Source organism: Ovis canadensis, chromosome 17 (assembly GCF_042477335.2).
Source record: "Ovis canadensis isolate MfBH-ARS-UI-01 breed Bighorn chromosome 17, ARS-UI_OviCan_v2, whole genome shotgun sequence".
Taxonomy (NCBI): Eukaryota; Metazoa; Chordata; class Mammalia; order Artiodactyla; family Bovidae; genus Ovis; species Ovis canadensis.
The window spans coordinates 74,748,244-74,776,148 of NC_091261.1; the positions used below are offsets into that span (position 1 = coordinate 74,748,244).

Consider the following 27,905-nt stretch of genomic DNA (forward strand, 5'->3'; position numbering starts at 1 on the left):
GCTGATTTCTTCTTCCCAGCAATTGCCTTGGAGAGCAGGGGTGCTCTTGGCCGTGCCAGGGTGGATGTGGCTCAGTCTTTGCTAACCTTCTGGGCCTCTGTCTCCTTTCTCCTCTTGCTCCTCTCGTGTAGCTGTGTGCTGCCTTCTTATACATCGGTATGTTTCTCCCATATATTTTGTGGGAATCTTTGGGATCTTGCTTTCTTTATGTCCGTGAACTATCTTTCCAACTCATTTGTAGCCCTTTACAACTAGAGTTTTGTGAAAGAATTCGGCCCTACAGAAATCATCTCAGTGAATATATTCTTAGTTCTCTCAAGGAATGGACATTGCTAACCCTTGTAGATGCATAGGAAAGAAATTAATCCACTACATAAGTAGCTGCCGTAGGGCGTTAGGACTGAATTCTTCCATGAACTCAGGTTGGCAAGGGCTGCTTTAGAGTACTTTTCTGTCATATTTGTTGAAGAAGAAATTTGTTGAGGAAGAAATCTTGATTCATTGTAGTCAGTATTCTAAGTGCTGCTGCTTGACATTTAGTATCCAGCTCAGAGTTTACCTCTGATTCACTGAGACAGTGGAAATCACACTTTGGATTTCCTTAGCTGCTGTCTCAGGCTGCATCCTCACATTGTCAGGTAACTATACTTTTAGCCAGCTAACAGATAAAGGGAGGGTGATGGGGATGGTGTGTAAGCTGGATGGCTGTCTGTGTGGCAGGGCTCTCCATCGTCTCACTTTACCCACTGTGGCAGCAGCCTCCAGAGTGGCTCCTCACCTCCTCGTGTCACGCCGTCAGGCGGTTTCCTCCCACATTAAATGGAAGTGACCTTTGTCGCCGCTAGGATATGGAGGAATCAATGGAGTGTGGCTTCCGAGACTAGGTCTTAAAAGCATATTGACTTCCACTTTGTTTCTTTTGGAGCTGCTATGTTGTAAAGACCCTCAGTTAGCTTTATGGAGAGGTCCTTGGGACCACCTGCCAGTGGCCAGCACTGACTTACCAACCTCGTGAATGTGCCATCTTGAAGGTGGATCCCTGCAGCCCTGGCTGACACCTTGACTTATGAAAACCCTTATGAAAACCAGCTGGAACCACCCAGATAAGCTGCTTTTGCACTCCTGACCCCACAGAAACTTTGTGAGATGAGAAATATTTATTGTTTTAAGTAGCTAAATTTTAGGATGACTCATTAAGCAGTCGAAGACACTTGGCCAACAAGATCAAACCAGACAGTTCTAAAGGAAATCAACCCAGAATATTCATTGGAAGGACTGATGCTGAAACTGAAGCAGCAATACCTTGGCCACTTAATATGAAGAGCCAACTTATTGGAAAAGACCTAATGCTTGGGAAGATTGAGGGCAGGAGGAGAAGGGAGCTGCAGAAGATGAGATGAGTGGATGGCATTGTCGACTCAATGGACATGAGTTTGAGCAAACCCCGGGAGGTAGTGAAGGACAGGGAAGCCTAACATGCTGCAGTGCATGGGATCGCAAAGACCTGGACACAACCGAGTGACTGAGCAACAACACTTGAGCAGTAGTGATAACTAAAACACTGTACAGTTGACACTTGAACAACTAGGGTTACAGGCACAGACCCCCAGGCAGCCGAAAATACACATTTAAGGTTACAGCTGGTCCTCTGTATTCATGGTTCTGCATCTGTGGATTCAACCAACTGTGGATCTTGTAGTGCATATTCATTGAAAAAAATTAGCATCCTAAGTGGACCTGCCTAGTTTAAACCCATGTTGTTCAAGGATCAGCTTGTATTCTCAGAATATGATGCTTACTTGACTCATAATGTTAGATCACACAATGGGTAAATAAATAACTCAAGATGGTCCTTTGCGTGCATGCTCAGTCACTTCAGTTGTGTCTGACCCTTTGTGACTCTATGGCCTGTAGCCTGCCAGGCTTCTCTGTCCGTGGGGTTTCTCCAAGCAGGAATAGTGGCGGGGGTTGCCATGCCCTCCTCCGGGGATCTTCCCAACCCAGCCATCAAACCCATGTCTCTTATGAGGCTCAAAGGCCTTTGGGGTAATTTTAGATACTCTTTCTACCTCTCCTTTAAAAAAAAATCTATGTAGATAAATACATATAGATATATAGGATTCTTTAATAAATCTTAAGTGAATATCGAGGGATTGTGTACAGTAGCAAGAGAAGTTTATGTTAGATGGCAAGATACTTTTATCCTGTGTTCTGTGATTTTGTCATAACCCAAAAATGTGTCATAAGGTTATAGTCTGCCTTAGGTGTAACTTCAGATTATGTTATTAATTTTGGGAGAAAACTGTAATGTTAACATAGATGGTGGGACTAAAGGTGATTTTTATCTTCTTCTTTATAATTATCTGTACTTCTTTCAAAATGTTTTATAATGAATTTATTACATGTAAATATTATTTTTAAAAAGCATTATCATTAATATTACCAAAGTGTATACGAAGAGCTAATTGTTTAAACTTTAATGAAAGCTAATTCAGTACTTTAGAAAAATTACATTAATTCATTCACATGCTTATTTATGAGACATTTGAGCACCTGCTCTGCCAGAACATGTGTTGGATTCTTGCTCTTAAAAAGGTTTTGCCAACAGTTGACACTGATCCCTGCAATGGGGAGATATGTTTGTGCCTAAAGGGCTCTTGACACAGCTATGGGAAATGAGTTCTCACTGAGCCTCAGAAGTCAAGGAAGATGTCACAGAGAATATATACAGTCTGTGAAAATAAAGTCTTCCAGGATAGAATACTGGAAGTTGGGTTTCTCCTGAGCATGGGAGCCAGAGGTGAAACAGAAGAGGAGCCCAGCCAACTCACTAAATTCATGAGTGAGAAGAGGGGCCTGTCCCCAGGAGGGCAGAGAACCAGGGAGAGCCCTGTCCCTCCTCCCTGCATTGGGAAGACCTTTTCTAATGTTGGAGAAATGGAATGTTTGATTAGGGGGGAATTAGGAGGAGCTGTAGAACAGCCTTTTGGTAGAAAAATCTCATACTTTTGGGCCATTTTTTCCTTCACTTCCAGTGTAAATAGTGCAGAAGTGGAATTTTCCTTCACCATTATATGGGGAAAACCAGAGCAAGCATTGCTCTGCATTTTAGGATTATTGTTAAAACTGGATCCATATAGCATCTTTGCACTGTTTCAGCTTCAGAAAGTGGTGGTGACTTCATGTCATATTCACGGCATCAAGAATGTGCTTGGCGGGTCCCATTCATACATCATGTCTTAGTTTTTGCGTACAGCAGGGTTGCTGTCATACACCTGTTCTACAGTTGCAAAAATTGAAACTCAGACCGAGTGACTGCCCAGAGCTCTGAGTTCTTCCATGGATTAGAACTTTGAGTCTCTATTTGATTTGTACATGTATATTTTTGATTAACATTTATTTTTTCCACTGAGGGTGAAAGATGTAAAAAAAAATAGAAACCATGGCCTAATTGACACTTAATCCTTTGCATTCTTTCTCTGGGGTTGGAAGGCTTAATAACAAAAAACACTAGCCTGTCAGGGCTCCGATTCCGGCAGCTTGAGAATTGTCTCGAGGTTTAGAAAGTGCTTGGTCTCCACCGTGCTTTGCGCGCAGACAGCGGCTGTGACGGAGTCGCAGCAAGCTCACATCATTGAAGGCTTCCTTTAAGTGCCAGGCGTCGTGCTGATAAGTGCCTTCTTTCATGGACTAGTTCAAAAGGAACGGCAGTCTCCCGATGGCGCTTTTCTCTGTGACCCTCAGTCACTGCCAGCACCTGCTGGATTTGCATTGGCTGCGACTCACCCTGACTGTACGCCGCTGACAGGCAATTTCCATCCCCACAAATAGCGGTGCCCCGTTTTGGAGAGGGCTGGTGATGCCGGTAGCCCTTTGTACAGATGTGGACATTTGGCACAGGGTAGCTTTGGTATGACGGGCCAGAGCATTTACGCAGGGCCAGTGTCCTGATGTGTCCTGGGATGCCCATTCACTGCCTCCTGAAGTAGATGCTGCCTCCTGCCCTGAGCACCTTAACCGTTGATGGTACGGACAACTGTGAAGGGCCAGGGGGTGGGGGCCAGCAGTGGCGGTGGCGGTGGCGGCGGCAGGCACCAGGTGCAGAACAATGACTTCCAAACTGTGTCCCGAGCGCTGCACGGCCTCATTACCACATGAAGCGCCGCAGAAGGACCTTTGCATTTTCTCCCAGTGACTGTTGGGGGGCCAGGGGGGACACCCTCCTCACCCCCAGTTATTAACAATGGAGCACAAAGTCCTGGCAGAAGAAACCTCACCGTGTACCCGGGGACTATTTTTGATTACAGCAAGTGGCTATGTCTCAGCGTATGCCCTGGCAGATGACGCCGCACCCCCCACCCCCACCCCGCCCCTCATCCTCCACCCTCCCCTGGAGATGAGCAGGCCGCCTGTCCTTTGTGCGTTTCCTTGGCTGGCCTCTGGCGCTGCTGCAGTTCACTGATATGTCCACAGCAGCCGGCCCGCAGGCCTGACAGGCTCTGACAGTGGTTTTTACCATATATGGCCATCAGAGCTCTGGGGCTGTCAGCCGGCCAGCATCGTTTCCTTCCTTTGCTTTGATTGGCTGCGCAGCGGGCTTGGAGAATGGTGGGATCTGGGAGTCTGTGGTGAGGGGAAGCCACTGAGTCAAGTGCAAAGAACATTTAACTCTTTCCTGGTTTTTCTGGAGCATGTGAGCCCGGGCTGAGCACACAGGCAGTGCTGCTGGCAGAAGCCTCTGTGTATAAACGTGATGATGACCCCACGTCGGGCACACAGTGAGGAGCAGGTTTCTACATACCAATTACGCTACTGAAATAGACTCCAGGTGCCGTAGACACATTCCTGCCATCCCTGCTTGTCCAGAAGCCTCTTTGTAACCATATGTAGTAGACATTCTGCTCGCGCCAAGTTGAATTCCACGCTGACTGGGGGTGGGACCTGAGCTGAGTCCAGGCTGAGCCGGAGGGCAGTGATGAGCACGTGTTGGCCTTCTCAGAGGAGCGGGGACTTGGGTTTCCTTTCTGGCTGAGCTATAAGTCGGGAGTAAATGATACAGGCTACTGAATTGGGTCTCTGCTCTGGTGCTCCTGCTTGTTTACAACCACTGCAAGATGTCAGCTGCCTTGGCCATGCAGCCCAAAGCATTTGCCTAAAGAAAGAAAGGAAAAAAAAGAGCTGTGATATTTTTCTGGTTTTCATCCCCACTTCAAGGAAGGGTGGGTTTCTGCTCTAAGGCCTGTGGGTAAACCAGTGCAGAGCTGGGATTGGAAGGGGTGGTTCTGGGGCTTTTCCTCATTCATGGAGGGTCCTGTGGGAGGAACCCCCAGGGTCAGGGAGATGACACTCAGGACAGGGGTTCGGCAACCAGTTCCTGTCCTTTCTGAGTGGGTATTGAATACTTTGTTTTAGTTTCCTGTAGTTGCTCTTACATTGATGGCTCTTTTGCTCTCCAGCTTTTCCTTTCAAGCTGAACTGTGTTTTGACTCATTTCTGCTTCGTCATGGGTTCCTAGTTTTTCTTTGTTCTCAGACCAGAGGTGGCATATGGAATTATCTGTCTGCAGTGATGAGTTTCGCTTTATGAATCTTCTGTTACGTCGAGCAGTTAAGAGATAGGCCTCTCCGTTTGCTGTCGTATATTTAGGCGTGGCTGAGCCAGGACATGCCAGCTCTTCCACCTTTCTGCTTTCGGATGATAAAATAGCCATAGTTTTACAGTAACTGCTCCCAGATTCTTCATGGACTTTTAAAATGGTCTCCTCTCTCTTCAACCCAGTTTTTAAAGAGGACATGCAGTGCCAGAATGGTTTGCTTGGCATTTTCACTTGTGCCCATAGAGACTGTTCCTTTTTGCTCATAGGCAGGTGAGGGCTCCCACACCATGCCTGGCGGCTGTGATGGCCGGCTTACTTTCCAGCGCCCGGTAACCCAATCTGTGTGTGCTCTTCCTGAGCCCCTCCTCTCAGCTCCACCTTAAGGTTAGCGTTTCTGGTTCCCTTAAGGTAAAACCTCCTCAGAATGTTCCATTCCTGGGCCATGAAGGAGCTGTCACTCTTGGTCACCGCCTGTCTGCAGGCCCTGTGTGGTGTGCATTGGTCTTCCCAGTCAGCTGCTAGGCGCCCAGCCTCGCCCCATGGACCACTCTCCCCTGCACCACCCCCCGCCCCCCCCCCCCCCCACCAGTCACTGTAGCTGCTTCCTGTGGAGGAGCAGGGCCTGAAGAGATTTCCATAGAACGCATATCCACATAAATAATACTGCTCGAAGAAAAAGGAAGTTGAAAAAAAGAAGAAAAACCCACTTCAGTAGTTACCCTTTTTTGACTCCTTTGAACTCTGCACAGTGTGAATGGAGGCCTTATGCCCAGGCTCTGCAAACTTTTCATTTGCGTCCAAGCACATGTTTGACTTACCATTCTCCTTGCAGAGAATGAGCTTTGAGGGAATTATTCCAAGGCTGGTGGTGAGAGACGATCCGTGCCTCTGAAAAGATCTTCTGATGTATCAACAGTATGATAGTTACTGAACTTTGGACACGTCAAGTGATTTTGATCAGCCTTTTTCCCTAAAATGAAAACCTGTATGAATATAAAGTAGGGATGAACAGTTTGGAAAAATCTTTGTTCCTTGAGCCAGGGTATGGGGGGAAGCTGTTTGGGCCTTACATCTGAGAATGGTGTAACCAGTCCAGATAATAAACTCAGATTATCATAATGGATTATAAAATGGCTGAATTATAAGAAGACTGCAGATGAGAAGTTTGGAGGGAAGTCGTGGGAGCTGCCTGTACTGGACTGACTGAGGGAGACTGCCGAGGAAGCAGGCAGAACCCACCCGGAACAGCTTGCATGTCTGACTGAATCCAGAGTGTAGACTAGGACATAGTGTGTGGAATACCCTCAGCATCTTAAAAGGGAATATCTGATTTGAATGATGGAACTAACATGTGTCACTTTTTGACACCATGGGAGTTTTGTTTTGTTTTTTAAACTTTACAGAAACATGTTGGTTGTGAGAAAGAATAAGCCTGCCAGGTAAAGTGTTGTGTGGCTTTTACCGAAGGTCGCTTTTAGAAGTAACCAGTAATTATTAGATTGAGCCTCCTTGGCACCAGTTTGGTAGCATCTTCAATTTAATATTGAGCAAGCTAATGTGTGGATTGAAAGCAGTTACCATGTCAGGTGGTCTGTCTTAAATGAAGAAAGTCATCCTAAATGATTAATGCAGCGGTCTTATGGAAGCGTTCCAGAGTTGTATTTTGAGACTTCGGGAGAGTGAAATGTCTGCACCTGTAAAATACACCATTAGCTTCCTTGTAAATACCTCCCAGAATGGAACTCCTTTATAGAAGCGTCTGTGACAAGACTTTCGTATGTATCAGAAGTGCTTTGATTGCATGGTAGTGTCTTCAGTGAAGGTGATGAGTGCACTTCCTAAACATGGATTCTTTTTTGAAAGGAGATATGACAGGTAAGGTCGGGAAGATCCTCTGGAGAAGGGAATGGCGATCCATTCCAGTACTCTTGCCTGGGGAATCCCACGAACGGAGGAGCCTGGCAGGCCACAGACCGTGGGGTTGCAAAGAGTTGGACATGACTGAGCAACTAACACTCCACTCTATGACACATAAGTAAGACACACTGTTAGATGTAAGTGGAAGCAGTTGTGGTTTCCTATTCAAGCTAATGGGAAATACCTTTGCAATTAGAAATATTTTGAAGAGTTGTGTGGAACTTGCTATGCCTAAGGAGGAATGTTTTTGCCAACTTATTTAAAATTGCATTCCTTCCTAGAGCAGTTTTACAAAGATATATTTACTAATGCTTAAATTTTGATTGTTCACCACCCCCCCAAAAGAGACAAGAAAGCCTATGGGAGGAAAGTGTTCCCAAACTCTGGGTTTAGTGAAGCATCAGTCTCCAGGAGCTGTGCTGAGGCTTGTAGCCACTTTGAAATATTTGAGGACTTTTCCCAAACCCAGAGTAAATGACAGCGCCAGTGTCCTGGTGGTTCTCAGCTACCAGGAGTGCTGGCTGGAACCTGTCGGAACCGTCAGCCTCAGCCTGGGCCGCCACGTGGAAACTGCTGTCCCAGCTGTCCCTGGTGCCAGCCGCACACGCACTTCGGGGAGCCATTTTACCCCGGGCTCATATTGCTGGGTCTCCGGCAGGCCACTGAGTCCTTTAGGTAATAATAGTCTGTAAGCCAGTGCTCTGACCTGTTTCACTGATACGTCCCACAAGTGTAGGCGTGGGGTCTGAGCCAGAGCCTTTGGGAACCTTGGTGTTGGTCATTTTCTCCACTTGAGTTGACTTGCTAGTAATTCTCATCACTTGGAGTTTTAGCTGGAGAGGTACAGTAGAAGTTGTTCTATGGCGTGTGATGGGGATAACTAGTAAATAATCAGTATATTTAAATAATTATTCAAAGCAAGAAATTTATATCTGACTGGCTAGTCTCAGCTAAGCTTTGAATTCCATGCTAGCAAAGTAGTAATATTCTAGATGATGTAACTAAGGTGACGCATCCTTAATGAAACAGTGGACTGATTTGTTAGGAAATGAAATTATTCTATATATAAGCCTTGGTAAATTGATGAGTAGTTCTTAAATCACTGTTTAGCCAGAGACGATACTTTAAAAGCAGTTATTAAGTTCTTGTCAGTCTTCCTTCCATCCTCTGCATTCATTTAAATTTGCTGCTTAGATGTGCAGGTAAGCCATGTTGTCACCATGACTTGTAGTCATGTCTTTCTGAATGGCCCTTCACAATCTAGAATTAGACATGGATTCCTCAGTTTATTCACTGGATGATAAATGAGGATGTATCATGATTATGAATGAGAAGTGCATTCTCATTAGGTCCAGGCGCAGAAGGACTTTCTTAAATGATATGCCCTCATCTTTACCATATAAGGCCGTTATTGTATGGTTTCCTTCGGTTTCCAGGGACTTGAGCTCTCAGCAGTTTGTAATTGCCCAGCTCCGCCCTTTTAAAGATACATACTCATGGGTGAAATATGTTGTTGTGCTTTGGGTTTGATTTTATTGCGGGTAAGAAACTATTTGGATGTGCAAGCCCTTGGAATCAAGGGCTGATGCTTGACTGTGTTTGGAGAGCATCCTGCGTGTGAAACCATCAGTGCACATTGAAAACAGCAGTGTTTCTCACACGTTCAGCCTCGTGTTCCTCTATCACTACCAGACATTGAGTCTATTCCCTTCCTGCCGTGCTGCAGAAGGATGTGACTTTCCCTGCTTTATTTGTTATAAGGATTTAGAGCGATGTTATAACCAGAGGAAGCAGCTGTTTGCAGGGTATCATCTTTGATTAACTTTGGGTTTCTGATGACCAGCTCCCAATAATTTCCACTTTACTCTCATGCCTTTTTCACAACCTCATGGCAAAGTGGAAATTGTCTTTCCCTGTAGAAACCTTGTAGGACTGTCAGTGATATTTTCGATCTGTGCTTCTTGGCTTTCTCTGTTGCTATTTTTTTATCTAGAAAATGGGAATAATAGAGTTGCTGTATCATGCAGGTAGTTGTGATAATGCAGATAAAAGATCTTCATACAGTTCTTAGCATGGAATGTAAGTCTTCTGAAAGCACTAGTGATTTTTATTACTGATTTTTTTTTTTAATAGAAAGGAGGGAAATAAGTGGCACTTGTCCTTTAAGTGACATCCAAGTCCCTGTGAAAATGTTGGGTCCGTTAGTACTTTTATGCTGTAGATTTGTTGGAGCTGAGTTGAGAATGCAGAAATGCTTCTTACTTCTTACTATTCTCAGGTACCTTATTAACTTTTGGCCAGGATTATGTAATTTTAACCTAAAAAAGAAAAGTCATTTAGTAAGCTTCTGAGTATATAAGAACAATTAGTTTCCTGGTGGCTCAGCCAGTAAAGAGTTAGCCTGCAATGTAGGAGATCTGGGTTCAGTGCCTGGATCAGGAAGATCCCCTGGAGGAGGGCATGGCAGCCCACTCTAGTATTCTTGCCTGGAGAATCCCCATGGACAGAGGAGCCTGGTAGGCTACAGTTCATGGGGTTGCAAAGAGTTGGATAGGACTGAGCAATTGAGCACGCACGGCACAGCGTTAATGTACTCCCAGATTCCCCTCAAGATTGCTGTATACCTAAGAAAAAGCTCTTCTTAGCCCAGATTGAAAAAAAATATTTGGTGTCCTTAGCTTTTGAGAGCTTAGTGACTGTCCTCTACCATTAAGAATGCCACAAGTGGTTTGCTAGGGAGAGCCCCCGAATGCAGAGACCCTGAGATCAAATAAAACAATTCAGGTAGAAAAATTTTCTAAAGTTAAACATTTTTTTAAAATGTAAATTAATAGCAATGCATTAGTATGTTTCTCAACTTTATTATATTTTAATTATTTTTAAAACTAGGAAACAAGTCATACATAATAGAACACTCCTGTGCTCACCCACGAGATTAAACAGATGTTAAAATTTTGCCATGTTTGTTTCATCTCTGTTTTTGAAAAACAGTAAAGCATAACAGATGTAGCTAAAACACCATTCCGCTTTTCATCTTTTTTTCTTCCCCAGAGGAATCATCTTCTCGAAGTTGCTGTGTATCATAAGTTTGTACTTTTATTACATGTACTGCTTCTGCCGCTGCTGCGTCGCTTCAGTCGTGTCTGACTCTCTGCGACCCCATAGACGGCAGCCCACCAGGCTCCCCCGTCCCTGGGATTCTCCAGGCAAGAACACTGGAGTGGGTTGCCATGTACATATACCTATAACACAGACTATTATTTTCTATATGTTAAACTTTTATGTAAGTGATGCTTACTTATTCTTATACCAAAGGACAGTTAAATTGCTTCTGCTTTTTTCACTATTTCCAACAGTGCCGCCATGAATACCCTTCTTGTGCGAAATATGGGACAGACCATGTAGAAGTGGTACTGCTGAGGGCTGGGCATCTTCCACTCCAGCTGTTTCCAGGCTGCTCTCAAAGGAATCGCAGCAGGGTACTCTCCTGGGTGCAGGTTTATGAGCTCCCCTTTCCCAACGTCTTTGCTAGCACTTATATTTAGACTTCTAAATTCTTGCCAGTTTTAATAGGGGTCAAATATTATTACCTTATTTCATTTTATTTTAATATTATCCATTTTATTTAATGGTGATTCACTACATATCAATCACTCTACTAGGTGACTTAAACTTTATTTTTTTTACTTATAATACTGTATTGGTTTTGCCATACATTGACATGAATCCGCCACGTGTACCTGAATTCCCAATCCTGAACCCCCCTCCCACCACCCTCCCCGTATCATCTCTCTGGGTCATCCCAGTGCACCAGCCCCAAGCATCCTGTATCCTGTATCGAACCTAGACTGGTGATTAATTTCTTACATGATAGTATACATGTTTCAATGCCATTCTCCCAAATCATCCCACCTTCTCCCTTTCCCACAGAGTCCAAAAGTCTGTTCTATACATCTGTGTCTCTTTGCTGTCTTGCATACAGGGTTATCATTACCATCTTTCTAAATTCCATAAATATGTGTTAGTATACTGTATTGGTGTTTTTCTTTCTGGCTTACTTCACTCTGTATAATCGGCTCCAGTTTCATCCACCTCATTAGAACTGATTCAAATGTATTCTTTTTAATGGCTGAGTAATACTCCATTGTGTATATGTACCACAGCTTTCTTATCCATTCGTCTGCTGATGGACATCTAGGTTGCTTCCATGTCCTGGCTATTATAAACAGTGCTGCGATGAACATTGGGGTACACGTGTCTCTTTTAATTCTGGTTTCCTCAGTGTGTATGCCCAGCAGTGGGATTGCTGGGTCATAAGGCAGTTCTGTTTCCGGTTTTCTAAGGAATCTCCACACTGTTCTCGATAGTGGCTGTACTAGTTTGCATTCCCACCAACAGTGTAAGAGGATTCCCTTTTCTCCACACCCTCTCCAGCATTTATTGCTTGTAGACTTTTGGATCGCAGCCATTCTGACTGGTGTGAAATGGTACCTCATTGTGGTCTTGATTTGCATTTCTCTGATAATGAGTGATGTTGAGCATCTTTTCATGTGTTTGTTAGCCATCCGTATGTCTTCTTTGGAGAGATATCTGTTTAGTTCTTTGGCCCATTTTTTGATTGGGTCATTTATTTTTCTGGAATTGAGCTGCATAAGTTGTTCGTATATTTTTGAGATTAGTTGTTTGTCAGTTGCTTCATTTGCTATTATTTTCTCCCATTCCGAAGGCTGTCTTTTCACCTTGCTTATAGTTTCCTTTGTTATGCAGAAGCTTTTAATTTTAATTAGGTCCCGTTTGTTTATTTTTGCTTTTATTTCCAGTATTCTGGGAGGTGGATCATAGAGGATCCTGCTGTGACTTATGTCTGAGAGTGTTTTGCCTGTGTTCTCCTCTAGGAGTTTTATAGTTTCTGGTCTTACGTTTAGATCTTTAATCCATTTTGAGTTTATTTTTTGTGAATGGTGTTAGAAAGTGTTCTAGTTTCATTTTTTTTACAAGTGGTTGACCAGTTTTCCCAGCACCACTTGTTAAAGAGGTTGTCTTTAATCCATTGTATATTCTTGCCTCCTTTGTCGAAGATACGGTGTCCATAGGTGTGTGGATTTATCTCTGGGCTTTCTGTTTTGTTCCATTGATCTATATTTCTGTCTTTGTGCTAGTACCATACTGTTTTGATGACTGTGGCTTTGTAGTAGAGCCTGAAGTCAGGCAGGTTGATTCCTCCAGTTCCATTCTTCTTTCTCAAGATTGCTTTGGCTCTTCGAGGTTTTTTGTATTTCCATACAAATCGTGAAATTATTTGCTCTAGCTCTGTGAAAAATATCGCTGGTAGCTTGATAGGGATTGCATTGAATCTGTAGATTGCTTTGGGTAGTATACTCATTTTCACTATATTGATTCTTCCGATCCATGACCATGGTATATTTCTCCATCTATTATGTCATCTTTGATTTCTTTCATCAGTGTTTTATAGTTTTCTATATATAGATCTTTAGTTTCTTTAGGTAGATATATTCCTAAGTATTTTATTCTTTTCGTTGCAATGGTGAATGGAATTGTTTCCTTAATTTCTTTTTCTACTTTCTCATTATTAGTGTATAAGAATGCAAGGGATTTCTGTGTGTTGATTTTTATATCCTGCAACTTTACTATATTCATTGATTAGCTCTAGTAATTTTCTGGTGGAGTCTTTAGGGTTTTCTATGTAGATGATCATGTCGTCTGCAAACAGTGAGAGTTTTACTTCTTCTTTTCCAATTTGGATTCCTTTTATTTCTTTTTCTGCTCTGATTGCTGTGGCCAAAACTTCCAGAACTATGTTGAATAGTAGTTGTGAAAGTGGGCACTCTTGTCTTGTTCCTGACTTTAAGGGAAATGCTTTCAATTTTTCACCATTGAGGATAATGTTTGCTGTGGGTTTGTCATATATAGCTTTTATTATGTTGAGGTATGTTCCTTCTATTCCTGCTTTCTGGAGAGTTTTTATCATAAATGGATGTTGAATTTTGTCAAAGGCTTTCCCTGCATCTATTGAGATAATCATATGGCTTTTATTTTTCAATTTGTTAGTGTGGTGAATTACATTGACTGATATGCAGATATTGAAGAATCCGTGCATCCCTGGGATAAAGCCCACTTGGTCATGGTGTTTGATCTTTTTAATGTGTTGTTGGATTCTGATTGCTAGAATTTTGTTAAGGATTTTTGCATCTATGTTCATCAGTGATATTGGCCTGTAGTTTTCTTTTTTTGTGGCATCTTTGTCTGGTTTTGGTATTAGGTTGATGGTGGCCTCGTAGAATGAGTTTGGAAGTTTACCTTCCTCTGCAATTTTCTGGAAGAGTTTGAGTAGGATAGGTGTTAGCTCTTCTCTAAATTTTTGGTAGAATTCACCTGTGAAGCCGTCTGGGCCTGGGCTTTGTTACCTTATTTTAATTTGCAGTCCCCTGATTACCAGTGAAATGGAGTGCTTTCCATACATCTGTTGGCTTTTCAGGCTTCCTTCCCTGTGGATCCTTGTTCCTGTCATTTGCCCCTTATTCTATTAAAGTGTTGTTGATTTTGTCAGATACACATTTTATGTATACATGCATATAATAGTGTACAAATAATGATGTAAATATTAAATCTCCCATTCTGCAACATATCTTTTTACTTATGTTTTTTGTGAACAACCTACACTGCTGAATTTAGTTTACATTTTTCCCCCATTTTGAGGGATATTTGCATCAATATTTATGTCCTGTAGGTTTCCTTCATGTCAGGTGGTACATTCCTTAGGTTATGGGTTCAGCAGTGTGCCTTGATTTTCTGTTCTCTGGGAATGTTGGTTGGATAAAACTCATCTGTACAGCCATCCAGGTCTGTTACGTTTGGAGTTTACTGACTGATTGGTTTTGAGTGGGCAGTGATATGTGGAATTTACAGTGCTGGTTCTTTTAGGGTTCTGGGTCTGTCTAGGTTTCCTGTTTATTGAAAAACTTTTGATACATCACATATTTGCTAGGAGATGGCTTATTTTTTCTGGAATTTTAAGGTTTGTTTTAGCTATATTCCACAAGTTTTGATATGGCATGTATTTACTGACCAGTTTTAACCTTTTTCTTACACTTTCACTTTTCTTTTTTTAACCTTTTTCTATTGGCTATTGGCCAGTTTTGATTTTCTATGTGAATTATTGAGTAATTCAGATGCATTGGAGATTTTTGGTTTATATTTTTCTGTTAATTTTTAATTGTATTGCATTGTACTCAGAACATGCACTTTAGGATATTGATTCCTGTGTATTTTTTGAGATTTACTTTGTGGTATCCTAATTGGTTATGTTAAAAATAAATACTTAATGTGTGTTTGGAAACAATGTTGATATGTGCCTTGTCTTACCTCTAGTGCAGCTGCTCATAATTACTGCTGTTCTGTACAGTCAGTGCTCATTTACACTGATCACATTGACCAGTTTTTTTGCTCACTGCTTGGTTTGGGATCCCAGCTCTTTCTTTTGGTTAACTTTTATTTCCTGAAATAAGCCCTTGAACTTAATTCTTTGAAATTATCTTTGAAATAAGTCCAAGAACTTAATTCTTTGCATAAGAGTCTTTAAATGCTAAGTTTTCAGTATCTTTTTGTTTAAAATGTCCCATTTTTTTGGCCATCCATCACTTTTGAATGACAGTTTATCTGGGTATAGAATGCACAGGTGGTTGTTTTTCTTAGCATTTCCAAGATATTTTCCCCACATCTTTGTTTCTGTACTTGCTTTTGAGAAGTCTGCCCACAGTTGACCTAGTCACGCTCTCTCCAAGTAATTTGTCTTTTCTCTCTGGCTGCTTTTGTTTGAGATTTTGTCTTTGTTTTCGGTGTTTTGGAATTGCACTAGGATGTGAATAAATGTGGATTTGTTTTTAGTTGTTCTCCTTGGGACTTGTGCCTCTTCAATCTGAAGACTTCACCTTCAGTTAAACCGGAAAAATCCTCCGCGTGCATCTCCTCAGGTCTTGCCTTGCCTGCATCCCCTCCTTCTGCAACGCCTGCTGCAGTGTGTATCCGATCCCACTGTGGGGCTCATGTCTCAGAATGTTTTAAATTACAAAATGTCACACATTCAAGAGAGTAACTACTGTATAGATTAAATAATGATAATAGTGCATAATATAACGACAATAATATTAGGAAACAAACACGAGTGAGTTCACCGCCAGCACCTTGAGCAGTAGACTGTTACCTGGGGCAGGAGCTCCGGGGAGGAGTACTCACAGGGAGAGTCAGGTTGAAAACTCCTGGCTGAGGTGCTTGGTGACAGTTCCTTCTTTATGGAAGGGTATGGTCAGGGATGTTGGTAAGAGTGGCTTCCAGCAGTTGAATTCGGGCAACATTGCTGGGACAGTACCGCGTGCTTTCCCTTGATTGTGTCAGTCAGTTCTCACGTCAGTTCTGGGAGAAAGAACTCTAGGGTTCTCGTTTTACAGGTGAGGAACTGAGGCTTGGCCAGGGCCTCTGGGAGAAAAAGGCAGTGCCACACCCCAGCCCTGGCACCTGGTCCCTGACTTTTGCTGCTCTGTGGCCCGTCAGTGACCCACATGGCTTCTCATATATGACCCAGGTTCTCTATAATACTGATTCGGGACACCCACACTCTGGGTTGAATTAGTTTTGCAAGAGAAAGGGGCAGTGTGTGAAAAAACCCAGGCTTCAGGTCTGTAGGCTGGTCCATCTTCACCCCTCAGCTGAGAACTCAGCTTTCTCAGCAGAAAACCCTCCCAGAGACTAAGCCGACACCTCTGGTTGAGCACCCTCCTGCGTCCCTGCCGCCGGGCCTCCTGCCGCCGGGCCTCCTGCTGCCGCGCATCTCGTGCTGCGCTGTAACTAGAGCTCTAGATGGACTCCACGCTCGGCCAGGCCAGGCCTCCCTGCTTACCTCTGTCTCCAACACTCAGCTCAGTGTCTGGCCCAAATTGCACAGATAACACATTTGTAACTCTCAATGATGGAGTAAGTTAATAAGTTATGCAGGAAAAACTAGTACTAAGTGTCAGTTTTTCATTGAGTGTTCACTGTATTCCAGTACTATAATTTTTTTACAGATGTTATATAGATCATTGTAATGCTGGGCTATGATTTACCTCATTTCTCATTTCCTCTTCATGGTACTCCTCCTAGGTAAGTATTATTATTACTCATTTCACAGGTGATGAGCTGAAGCTTAGAGAAATTACTTGTCTGAGATCATATGCTATTTAACCAAGAGAGCCTGGGTTTGAACCCATCCCTCTCTGACTCTGAGCCTGTGATCTCTGCTTTAGTACACTGCTTCCCTGGAGATTTCCGTAGTCAGTGAAGAAATCCAAATTTACTGATCTTAAACATTTTCCAAAAAGCCTGCTCCTGTGTTGTGACACTTGGCCATAACAGGAGAGGTTGGTTTACACTGTGGTGATCCCTTTCTGTCCACCTGTGTTTAGCACATGTAGAAGGACCTCAGAAAGGACTGGCACTAACCTTTTAAAAAGGAGCTAGCTTTTATATACCTGTTGTTGTAAGAGCATTTGTCTTGGTTAACACAGGATTGGTCCAATAAGCCACATTGGCTTGTTAGGTTCAAGTGTGTAACATGAGCACATTGTGATGGTTGCTATGACCAATCTTAAAAGTTGTGTTCTTAATGAGATGTGGATCTGGGTAGTGCCTGAGTGCTACAGTGGTAAATTAGGAGGCCCAGCTGGCATTTCTGTTGATTGAAGACAGCAGAGACCTTGGCACATCCTATGTCCTTCAGCCCCTGAGCACTGGTGAAAGCTTTTCTTTGTATTACCGTCACTTGCTTGCTCACAGTGCCATCCACTTCCAGAGCTGTTAATTTGTATATATTCAAGGGTATTAGCTTATTATATTAAAGGTTATATTTTACGCTTTGAGTAATACTAGGTTTTTTTTTTCTAAACAGTAGAAACACCTATAATTTACAGCTCAGCTATTTGTTAGAATTGTGTTTTGGTAAAAAGTTTTTCTTTTTTGCTGTGTCTCTTTATGCCATTGATTAATTAAATCTCTGGTTCTGGAAATGTAGCTCCTTTGTTTGATAGAGCGTCCTCAGTAGTAACTTGGAGAAGGCAATGGCACCCCACTCCAGTACTCTTGCTGGAAAATCCCGTGGACGGAGGAGCCTGGAAGGCTGCAGTCCATGGGGTCGCGAAGAGTCAGACACGACTGAGCGACTTCACTTTCACTTTTCACTTTCATGCATTGGAAAAGGAAATGGCAACCCACTGCAGTGTTCTTGCCTGGAGAATCCCAGGGACGGGGGAGCCTGGTGGGCTGCTGTCCGTGGGGTTGCACAGAGTCAGACACAACTGAAGTGACTTAGTAGCAGCAGCAGCAGCAGTAGTAACTATTTCTAGAAATGCAAGTTGACAGTTCTTATTGGTTGACGTTGGCTGATCTGAATGACCGTGATCATTGGTAGAGTGCTGAGAGTTCAGGGTAGAGGTAATAAAGGAGAAATGGATCTGAGAAAACACACAGACTCTGTGGCCTTGATGATACCTAATAGGTATGTTTCTCTCTCCTTTCAGACTGGTCGAATTGACAAATCCTACCCCACAGTATGTGGCCACACAGGACCAGTGCTGGACATAGACTGGTGCCCACACAACGACCAGGTCATTGCCAGCGGCTCGGAGGACTGCACTGTTATGGTAAGTCCCCGTGGTATGGTGGGCACGCAGGCCAATGAGGAGGTTTGGAATGCAGAAAATCGTGGTAGCTTTGATTGTCCATTGTATTATGTAAGAATTTAGCAACATCAAAGTTTAACTTTGGTAAACCATTTTACAAGCCCTTATATCATGGAGTTGTACTCTGTTGTCTTTTTTTTCTCCTTTTGCAGGAGAGAGAGAGTGTGTGTGTGTGTTGTGTTCTTCCTTGTTAACAGTTGACACATCTGCATGGTTGGGAAGATTTTAGAAAAGATAAAGTGACTTTCAAATATTTCCATGAATGCCATTGGACAGCATAACCTTCCTCCCCACCAAAAAGGCAGAGAAAATTGTTAGCATGAATTGCATATTCCAGTGAAATATGATGCCAGAGGTCATACAGATAAATGGGACATGAAACAGATACTGAGAGATAGTAATGAGTTTTTTGCAAGTGCTTATTTCCAAGCTAATGTTTGTGGACCCTGATTAAGAAAGTCCTTTCTCGGCAAACATCCAACTTGAAAGATTTTTAAAGTAAGTTCTTTATGTGCCCTAGGTTCTGAAAGTAGGTTATGTGTGAAACCAGGCTTTGGTGGAAGGAAGGAGTATTTTTGAAAGTGAAGCTTCTTGTTCTTGATTATGTTCTTCTTAGCCTTCAAATGTAATTATGGGTTTGGATGCGTTTTTAACCCTATCCCAACATCTGCTGGAAAGGTTGAGCCTGAGTGCGGAAGGGGAGTCCTGAAGTCAGGTCTGGATGGGAGCAGGTCTTCCCTAAGGCAGCCTCTCACTTGGCAGTGGAGAGCTGCAAGAACCGTGCTCGGGTAGCTCCCTCTTGGGTTTCTGTGCACTGAACCAGACCTAGAAACATTGTTTGGAAGGCTTTGTTAATTATAATTATTTGACATAAACACAAATTAATTCCTGAACTGTGCCATTTAAACATTTACCAATTTTTCTCATGGACTTTTGGCTGAGGATAACTCCTCCTGTGATCTCATGATTTTGGCAGCCAAAGCATATTAAAGAAATATGCTGCTATTAAAAGGAATTGTTCCATTTAACATGCCTTGCTAAACTGATCATTTGAATGGCTGCAGATACATTTTGCTAACGGAGAGAAACAGTGTTCCGACCCAATGCCAAATCTTAATCTAAGAAATCTTAACCTTTCTTAGAGAAGGGTGTTTGACCCATCTCTCCTCATCTCCAGCATTATTGGTCATGTTACCCTTTAAAAAACAAACAAACAAACCACCTTTGTGTTATAAAACATGCTAAACAGTTAAGTGAAAAAGTGAATTGAGAGATTTATGACAGTGAACATCCTGTGACCACCACCCAGGTCAAGAAGTGGGATTCTCCCAGCCCTCTCAGACTCTTCCTATGCACCCCCCAGTCCTGAGCCACCCCTCCCTCCACAAGTAACCAGTAAATTCACCTCCTTGCCTGTCTTTGTGGTTTTAATCATGTAAATGTGTATCTCTGGATGATGGTAGAGCTCAGTCTTCCAAGTTTTAAGAGCTTGATAGGTCTTTTAAGTCTTTCCTAGTCTACAGGAGGAGCTCCTCCATCCTTTCCTTGTTGGAGATGCCTGACCTTCGACCTGAAGCTTCCAGCAGTCTAGATTCTGCTGATTGCGCCCTCATGGTCCAGTTCAACCTGCTTCTCTGTCCTTCAGATTCCCTGTGAGTTGGCAGCTGCATCCTGGAGTGTGATTAGATTTAGATTCCAACCCTTTGACAAGCCTAGAGCTCCAGCTCTGGTTTCCTTCAAGGCATGAGGTCTCAAGATGCCTGTTTTTTTGTTTTTTGGTTTTTTTTTTTCTCTTTTTTTAAATTTGCACAGTTACTGGATATCAGTTGTTTTCAGTTTTCAGCTGGTAAAAGTTGTAAGCTAGTCCTCCCTCTTCTCTATTTAGTTACCCAGGAGTATATAGTTCATACAGGAAAGCAGGGTAAACATTTGATTCTTTCCTTTTATTTACCAAGTTTTCAAGATAATGAATTGGTTCTCGGTCTTCCTCAGAAGGTGACCAATTAGTTTTTCCTTTGGAGGTTTTCTTCCCCTTTCATTTCATATGGAACTTATGGATTTGAACTTATTTCACAGTTTTTGATCCATTACAGTTCTTCTTTCAAAGCTCAGCTCATTCAGTCTTTGCTAATAGGAACCTGTCTGTAGTTCCCGAGTCCTTCTGACATGACCCTGCTTGTTTCTATTGCTTCCTTACTCTTTGGTGTGTCGAAGTGTCCAAGGCCCATCCTGGACATCTCTAGCCCCACACCTCGAATCGGCCTTTCTCTCAGAAGCTCTGGTTTCTTTGAATGGAAAATAGAATTTCTTGGTCACCGTCTGGGTGCTTAGGGATGCTCATTGTTACTGTGGTGATCATTGTTTATAAGACCGTGTGGTAAATTTGTTCAGAATATACATATATATTTAAAGATATGATACCTTGTGACTTAGTTTTAATCTTGCTAGTTCAAAGTCAGGACTATAGAGTTTTTATCTGACTTCTTTAATAATACATCTCTGTCTCCTTTCTTTCATACCCAGAATCCTGGTTTTCAGGGAGTCAAGATGAATTAAAATATTCTAATCTATCTCATTTGCTGTTTCACGGTATACACACAGTAGTCTCACACTAAAAATACCAATAGTATCACCACTGTCATGATTGCTGAAAGCAGTTAAAAAAAAAGTCATTTGGATCATCTGACACTCCTCCTCTGGTAGATTGTAGACCCCAGTTCTCTGGAAACCAACCTGAGAGGGCTCCCTGCTGGGATGGGCTGGATCCACACTGAAGAGTAGTTCCAAGGGACGGAATCAACTAGGAAAGGCTCGTGGGAACACGTGCTCTAAGCTCTTCTATATTGACGGCGGCTTGTTGTGACCTTTATCAGTTCAGTTCAGTCGCTCAGTCGTGTCTGACTCTCTGCGACCCCATGAATCGCAGCACGCCAGGCCTCCCTGTCCATCACCAACTCCCGGAGTTCACGCAAACTCACGTCCATCAAGTCAGTGATGCCATTCAGCCATCTCATCCTCCATTGTCCCCTTCTCCTCCTGCCCCCAATCCCTCCCAGCATCAGGGTCTTTTCTAGTGCGTCATCTCTTCTCATGAGGTGGCCAAAATTTTGGAGTTTCAGCTTTAGCATCAGTCTTTCCAATGAACACCCAAGACTGATCTCCTTTAGGATGGACTGGTTGGATCTCCCTGCAGTCCAAGGGACTCTCAAGAGTCTTCTCTAACACCACAGTTCAAAAGCATCAATTCTTTGGCGCTCAGCTTTCTTCACAGTCCAACTCTCACATCCATACATGACCACTGAAAAAAACCGTAGCCTTGACTAATAGGACCTTTGTTGGCAAAGTAATGTCTCTGCTTTTGAATATGCTATCTAGGATGGTCATAACCTTCCTTCCAAGGAGTAAGTGTCTTTTAATTTCATGGCTGCAGTCACCATCTGCAGTGATTTTGGAGCCCCCAAAAATAAAGTCTGACACTGTTTCCACTGTTTCCCCATCTATTTCCCATGAAGTGATGGGACCAGATGCCATGATCTTTGTTTTCTGACCTTTATACTTGAAGGTAAATTTTTCTGGATATAAAATCCTCGCTCGCAGCATTTCCTTGAGTATTTAAATATCTCATTTGGGCATAAAGTGTTGCTATAAAAAACCAGATGATGGTGTAATTTTCTTTTCCTTACAGAGTATGTTCTTTTTGCCTAGATGTTCATAAGGTTTTTGTTTTTTTTCTTAAAATGTAGTAAATTTTGCTAGACTATTTTTGGTTATTCTGAGTTGGTGTTTCTGAGTATGTGATGTGCTCTTTCAGTGTAGCTTCAGGTCTTCTTCTTTTTTTTTTTTTTTTCTTTCCTCCAGGAAAGTTTTCTTGACTTAGAAGTCTTCAAAATTTGTTCTTTTGCTTTGGTTTTTTCCTTCAGGGACTCCTGTTACCCAAGTGCTTTATCGTCTTTCTTTGATGTTTGATATTATCTATCTAGCTTTGATATTTATCAGTTTCTCTCCAAACCTTCCTTCTTCTTCTTTTTTTAGCATTTACAAAGATGTTTAATAGCACTCCTGTCTATTAAAGAAAACACAAAGTTCAAATGCCCAACAGTAATTATGTTTAACACTTGGTATATACATTTGGATAAAGAGAAACGCTGCTGAGTAGACATTGGATTTAAATAAAGGTGTTGTAGGTATAATTCATTATAATTTATATTATGAATAAATTAGAAGAAAAGGCTGAAAAAGACAGTAGAGGTTTATTTTTCACTATTCTTTCATTTGGACCCAAACACACCACGCCCCTGCCCCACCAAGAGCTTATTACTTCCCGCCATTAAAACATAATGATGACTCTCCACCAGGCAGTTACAGCACAGAACCAGCCCCTGGTTCAGTGGAAGCAGTGTTTGGGCCTACAGTTTATATCCTAACTTCGCCCCAGCTTGAGGAGCACAGACTCATGCCTTTGGTCATTTGAGACTTTTTAAAAAGCACCAACTGATGGTGTTAGCTGATTTGGACCTGAAATGCCACTGTCCACCAGAGAAGAGGCTCTCATTAGATTCCGAATCTGTTATTTATTTTTCAGAAATCAAAACAAGAAGAAACTTATGAGAACAAGGCCATCCTAGGAATGTTCATAAAACCTCTCTTCAGCTTGTGACTGATATATGAAATTACAGATAAATAAATATCCCCTCCCCAACCAGGTGTGAGGCTTAACCAGCAGCTTCAGAGGCCTAGTCTATCCATTGTGTTCAGAAAGAAACTTTGCCTTAAAAGGTCAGACCAGTAACACTGTAGCCCCAGCAGCCTCTGCAAAGAGCCCTTGCCAGCCACCAGCAGTCGGACACAACAGTGTCCAGCAGCAGTCCCCAGGCCTCCGTCCCCAGAGTTTCACAGGCAGGATCCATGTGAGGGGAGCAGCCCATACTGCTGGAGGATGGCCCAATACTCCCCAGGGCACAACCAGGCAAAGGATGCCAGACTTTCCATGCACAGGCAAATCGACCACAGTTGAGCCTGGTCAACCTCAGGGCTCTGGTTGTCCCCAGTTGGTCCCCAGTCAATCACCAGGGACAGACAAGGCCAGAGGTCTTGGAATTCCTCAACATTCAGAGAGCTGGCCTGAGGGCTGAGGTTGGCGCTGGTGAAAGCAAATGGTCCCCCAAATGCCTGGGCTGAGTCGGGCCTGAAAGGCGTGGTCAGGAACCCGGATACCTGCAAGAGGAGTGGAGAGGTTCGGATCCTCCGAGGGTTCCATCCCAGGGTCACTGGACCTGGGGGCAGCGGGTGGCTCAGGAGCCCCTCGGGTGCGCACACATGGCGGGACCTGCAGACTTCAGCCACACTGGGGTCTGCGGGCCTTGGCCCCCTGCATGGGCGTACCAGAGGCATCCCTCTTACTCATTTCTTGTAGGCTACAATTTTTCTGCTTTTTACCTTTTTTTTCTTTGGGGTGGTTATTTGTGTCTGTTTGCTCTTAGTTTCTTTGTTAGCCTTTGTTTCTAAAGTACTTTTACTTTGAGATCTAATTTTTTCTTGATTTCCACCACCTTGTTCTTGAATTTTTCAAGTTCAGACTTAGGACGTTTCCTGTCTTGTTCTCTTAATAACGCCTTTTGAAGCGTGTGTGATAGGATTTAAATCGTCTGGGCGCGGAGCTTGTCAGTGTTCTGCACTGTCTGTCGAGGTGCTATTCTGTACCCTGTTCTCTTTTTTTCTCGTAGTTTCGGGGCCTTTACTTATTTATTTATTTATTTATTTTTGCTCTCTCTTATTTTTATGTGAATTTAGTTTTTCCAAAGCTTTTGAAAGCTGGCTTGCTTTATAAAGCTATTCAAACTTTGCAGAGCGCCCTCTTCTGTCGTTTTCAGGTAGTGCTGGGGAACACCATGGCTTGCTGTGTATTTCCTGACCTGCTTTTAATTTGACCTTTCTGATTCCTTTGTCCATCTTACTTCGGTCCTGCCCAGCTTTGCTTCCATTTCTTGGAATTGCCTCTCAGTGTGGGCCTGTCTCAGAAGGGAGTCCTCTCTGGCTGGCTTCTAGAATACTGGGGTCTAGCTTTCTCAGCCCCTTCAGACCTTTGCTGTTTTAGGCCCCTGTTCTCGTCCACTGTTGGGGAAGGCAGAGCCCCTCCCGTTTCCGTTGTGGTCTCGTAACGGCCTGCTCTGCTCAGGTCTGTGGGGCCCCCGTTGCTGCCCCATGAGTTTTTCACACACAGGCCGACAGCACACGGGTCGTGTGGCTGTTGTTGATTTTCCTCCACCCGCTTGCATCTGGGTCGTCGCCTCATTTTCTGTAAATGTGGTCCCTGTGTTTTGTTTTGTCATCTGAGTGCTCTGTGTTTTTCTGCAGGGACTTGGGGAGATCTGCCGCTGACACCACCGTCTTCCCAGAATCCTCCCGTGTTGCCCCTTTATTGGTTTTACCAGAGTGAACATTTTGTAAATTTGGGATAAATCTTCCTCCAGCTTTTTTTTAGTCCCTTAAGTATGGGGCTGGTATTTTAATCGCTTAATTTGCCTCAAATCATTTGATATTATTGGGCTAATTACAAAATGCTTTAATAACTCAGCAGTTGAAAAAAAAGTTTTTAAGTATTTGATCTCCTACCCCACCTGCTTCTTAATACCTCATTTTCCACTTGTTCTGAAGGTAAAAGAACACCATACAATAGATCAAATAATTTCAAACAGCAGCTTTTATTAATTGAAAAAAGAAGAAGAAGAGAAGTTGGCTCTAGTTTCCTCCTGGTGATAGCCCAGGAGCTGCAAATGCTATCAGGGCCCAGCTTTTGTAGAGAAAGGATGCTGAGAAAGTCCCAGGCCACGTATATATATTTATCTATGCGCTCAGCCTTAGCTACCTTACTTGTTTTAAAAACTAAATTAAATAAATAAATACACAAATACGCCAATTGAGAGGATCAAGGAAGGTATAAATATATAATGAGTTATTTTTCTTATAGTGAGTTTTGATGTATACTTACAGAGGATTCATGGCAGTAAGAATATCTTCAGCGGATAATTCAGTAGACAAAAATACAACAAAACCAGTTTACCAAATGAACGGTAAATGATTAAATTAGTTTTAAAAACTGCTTCTTGTATTTATGGTGTAATTCTGCGATGTCCTCTGCATTTAAGTGGTGGTTAATTCATTGTGTGAGCATTGATTCTGTGCCACTGATGTTAGTGTTGATTGCAGTTTTCGAGAAGGAATGCCAGCCTTATGGTACATCCCGTCATCATTTAGAGGTGGCCTCCTGAAGCCACCTGAAGGTAAATTTTACAGGCATAGTTTGCCCTTGACGTGCTGTTGTCTTGTCTTCTCATGTTTTGGCCACTCCACTTGGCATGTGGTGTGGGATCTTGGTTCTCTGACCAGGGGTCGACACTGTGTTCCCTGCAGGGGAAGTGCACAGTCTTAACCCCTGGACCTCCAGGGAAGTCCTGGTGGACTGCTTCTTGAAGTGATGTTTTGTACAAGCAACTAGCAATGATATAAACCCTGCTCGGGGAAACTATACTCTGCTCCTAGGTTTTCCAGATTTTTTGATACTGTGAGTTCTTTTCTCTAACAAAATCTCCTCACAGAGAGTTTGAAAGATTGCAGCTGTTGAGTATTTTATTTGGGAAAATTTTAGCTCCAAGAAAATAACAACACCTTATATAATACAAATAGCAACCAACGTAGGTTTAGTGAATGGTGTCGATTCAACACTGTCCCTTACCTGCAGACACAAATGCAAAAGAGCAGCTGTCCAGACAGTAGGGCCGCCTGGTTGGCTCTTCCAGAGTCTGGGAGAGGGGATGTTCCCGCAGGAGGAGCACTCTTACTTGTCTTCACCTGGAGGTTCTGATGGTCCCAGATGACGAGGCTTTAATGGCCACTGTTCCCTTTCCCCGAATCAGTCTTAACACTCCTGTGGACAACAACAGTGATCAGCTCCCTAGTTTAGCCAGTTTTGCGTCCGTTGTAAATTTTCCTATTGTGGGCTTTGCCTTGAAATAAAGATGGAAGTGATGTGGTTGGTGATGAGAGCGCATTCCCCAGGGCTCCAACCCCTCTCAGTCATTCAGCAGGACTTGTTATTTCCATTCTGTCCAGATTGCATCTGGGCCATCGGCCAAGTGGCTATTTCTTGGCACATCGGAACCCCACTCTCAGTTCTTGATTTTCTCAAGACCAGCGTTGTTCTCAGTGTCACGGTTCGTGAGGGGTGTCCTGCCCGCGGGGGTGGTTGGACGGCGGCTTCTGCGGGAGGGTTGCTGCTCTGCAGTGGCTGCAGTCTCAGCCTCTCCCTGTCCCTTCAGATCAGCGCTTTCCTTCATTCTGCCTTTGGAGTTGATTTCTTCTGCGTTTAAAAAACGCGGCCTTTGTGGGGAATCCTCCTTTTTGTGGCCATAACTGCAGTAGCTGGCCCGGTAGCAAGTTCACGACGGGTAATTAAAGCAGGGAAGCGGTGTCTGGAAACACTTTCTGTTTGCTCTAAATTTGCGCTGTGTTTGAGAAATAAAACCGTCAAACAGATAACACTTTAAAATGACTGCTTTGAGAGAAATCCGCTTTTCTTAATTTTCCTCACTTTTTTCCTGTTAGAACTGTACTCTGGACCTGTCTTTTTTCATATTCAGAAATTTATGTGGGAAAAGGAGGCCAGTCATTCCTGAACAGGGGCTTAAAGTTGTTTTTTTCCAGAACCATGTTGGCTTTTCACTCACTGATTCACTTTTTCATCTGAAAGCCCTAAAGACTGATGGCATTTTTCTCCCTTTCTTTGGCTCAGAGGTTAAAGCGTCTGCCTCCAATGCGGGAGACCCAGGTTCGATCCCTGGGCCGGGGAGATCCCCTGGAGAAGGAAATGGTAACCCACTCCAGCATTCTTGCCTGGAGAATCCCATGGACGGAGAAGCCTGGTAGGCTACAGTCCATGGGGTCGCGAAGAGTCAGACACAACTGAGCAACTTCACTTCCTTTCTTTCTTTCTTTCTTTCAAAACGAAACAAGATAAAACATTGCCTTAGTAATGTATCATCCACACAGAAAATGCCAGGAATACACAGTATTATTTCAAAAAGTAAGAAAAAAAGCCAGGAGGTGAGGGGATAGCTTGTAGTGGCTGCCAGGCTGAATGCCCGCTGAGGGTTCAGCAGAGGGTGTCTGAGGCCTCTTTTCCTCGCTGCTCCCCGAGTATGAGTCTGGAAGAGCGAGTGGTATCAGAGTCCTTGCCGAGGCCACGGAGCACAGAGGAGCTAGCGGACCAGCCTGGAGATGAGAGCTGATCTTCTCTGTGCTGACTGGCCCGGCGTGAACTAGAGCTTTCACACGTGGGATATCTTGGACATAAATGAGGCAGTTAGGTACAGGGCTGAATTAATTTGAAGACAAATTAATTTCATTGCCAAGAATCCTGCTGTTCAGACTTAAAATTACATATTGGGGTCATAGGGGTCACAGTTCCAACAAGAAAAATAATCATGAACGTAGATCCTTTTTATTTGCCAGGCGCTGTTTTAAGCCTTCATGTAGTGATTATATTTAATCACTGTTAACAGCACAGTGAGGCAGGAGCGTGTCCCATTTTACTACTCAGGAAACCCAGGCCCAAGAGAGGTGACAGTTTAGTCAAAGGTCACTCCGTTTGCAATAGTTCACCTTTG

The 27,905-nt window shown here is 43.2% G+C and overlaps 1 protein-coding gene across 2 annotated transcripts in view; it reads left to right on the top strand.

Moving 5' to 3' along the window:
* The window catches only part of CORO1C (coronin 1C), a 79,872-nt gene that overhangs the window by 33,326 nt on the left and 18,641 nt on the right, over positions 1 to 27,905 (top strand). For both annotated transcript variants that reach the window (XM_069558268.1, XM_069558269.1), the window contains one exon: positions 18,082 to 18,204. In XM_069558268.1, the coding sequence (XP_069414369.1) occupies positions 18,082 to 18,204 (123 nt within the window). The remainder of the gene's footprint in view (positions 1 to 18,081; positions 18,205 to 27,905) is intronic.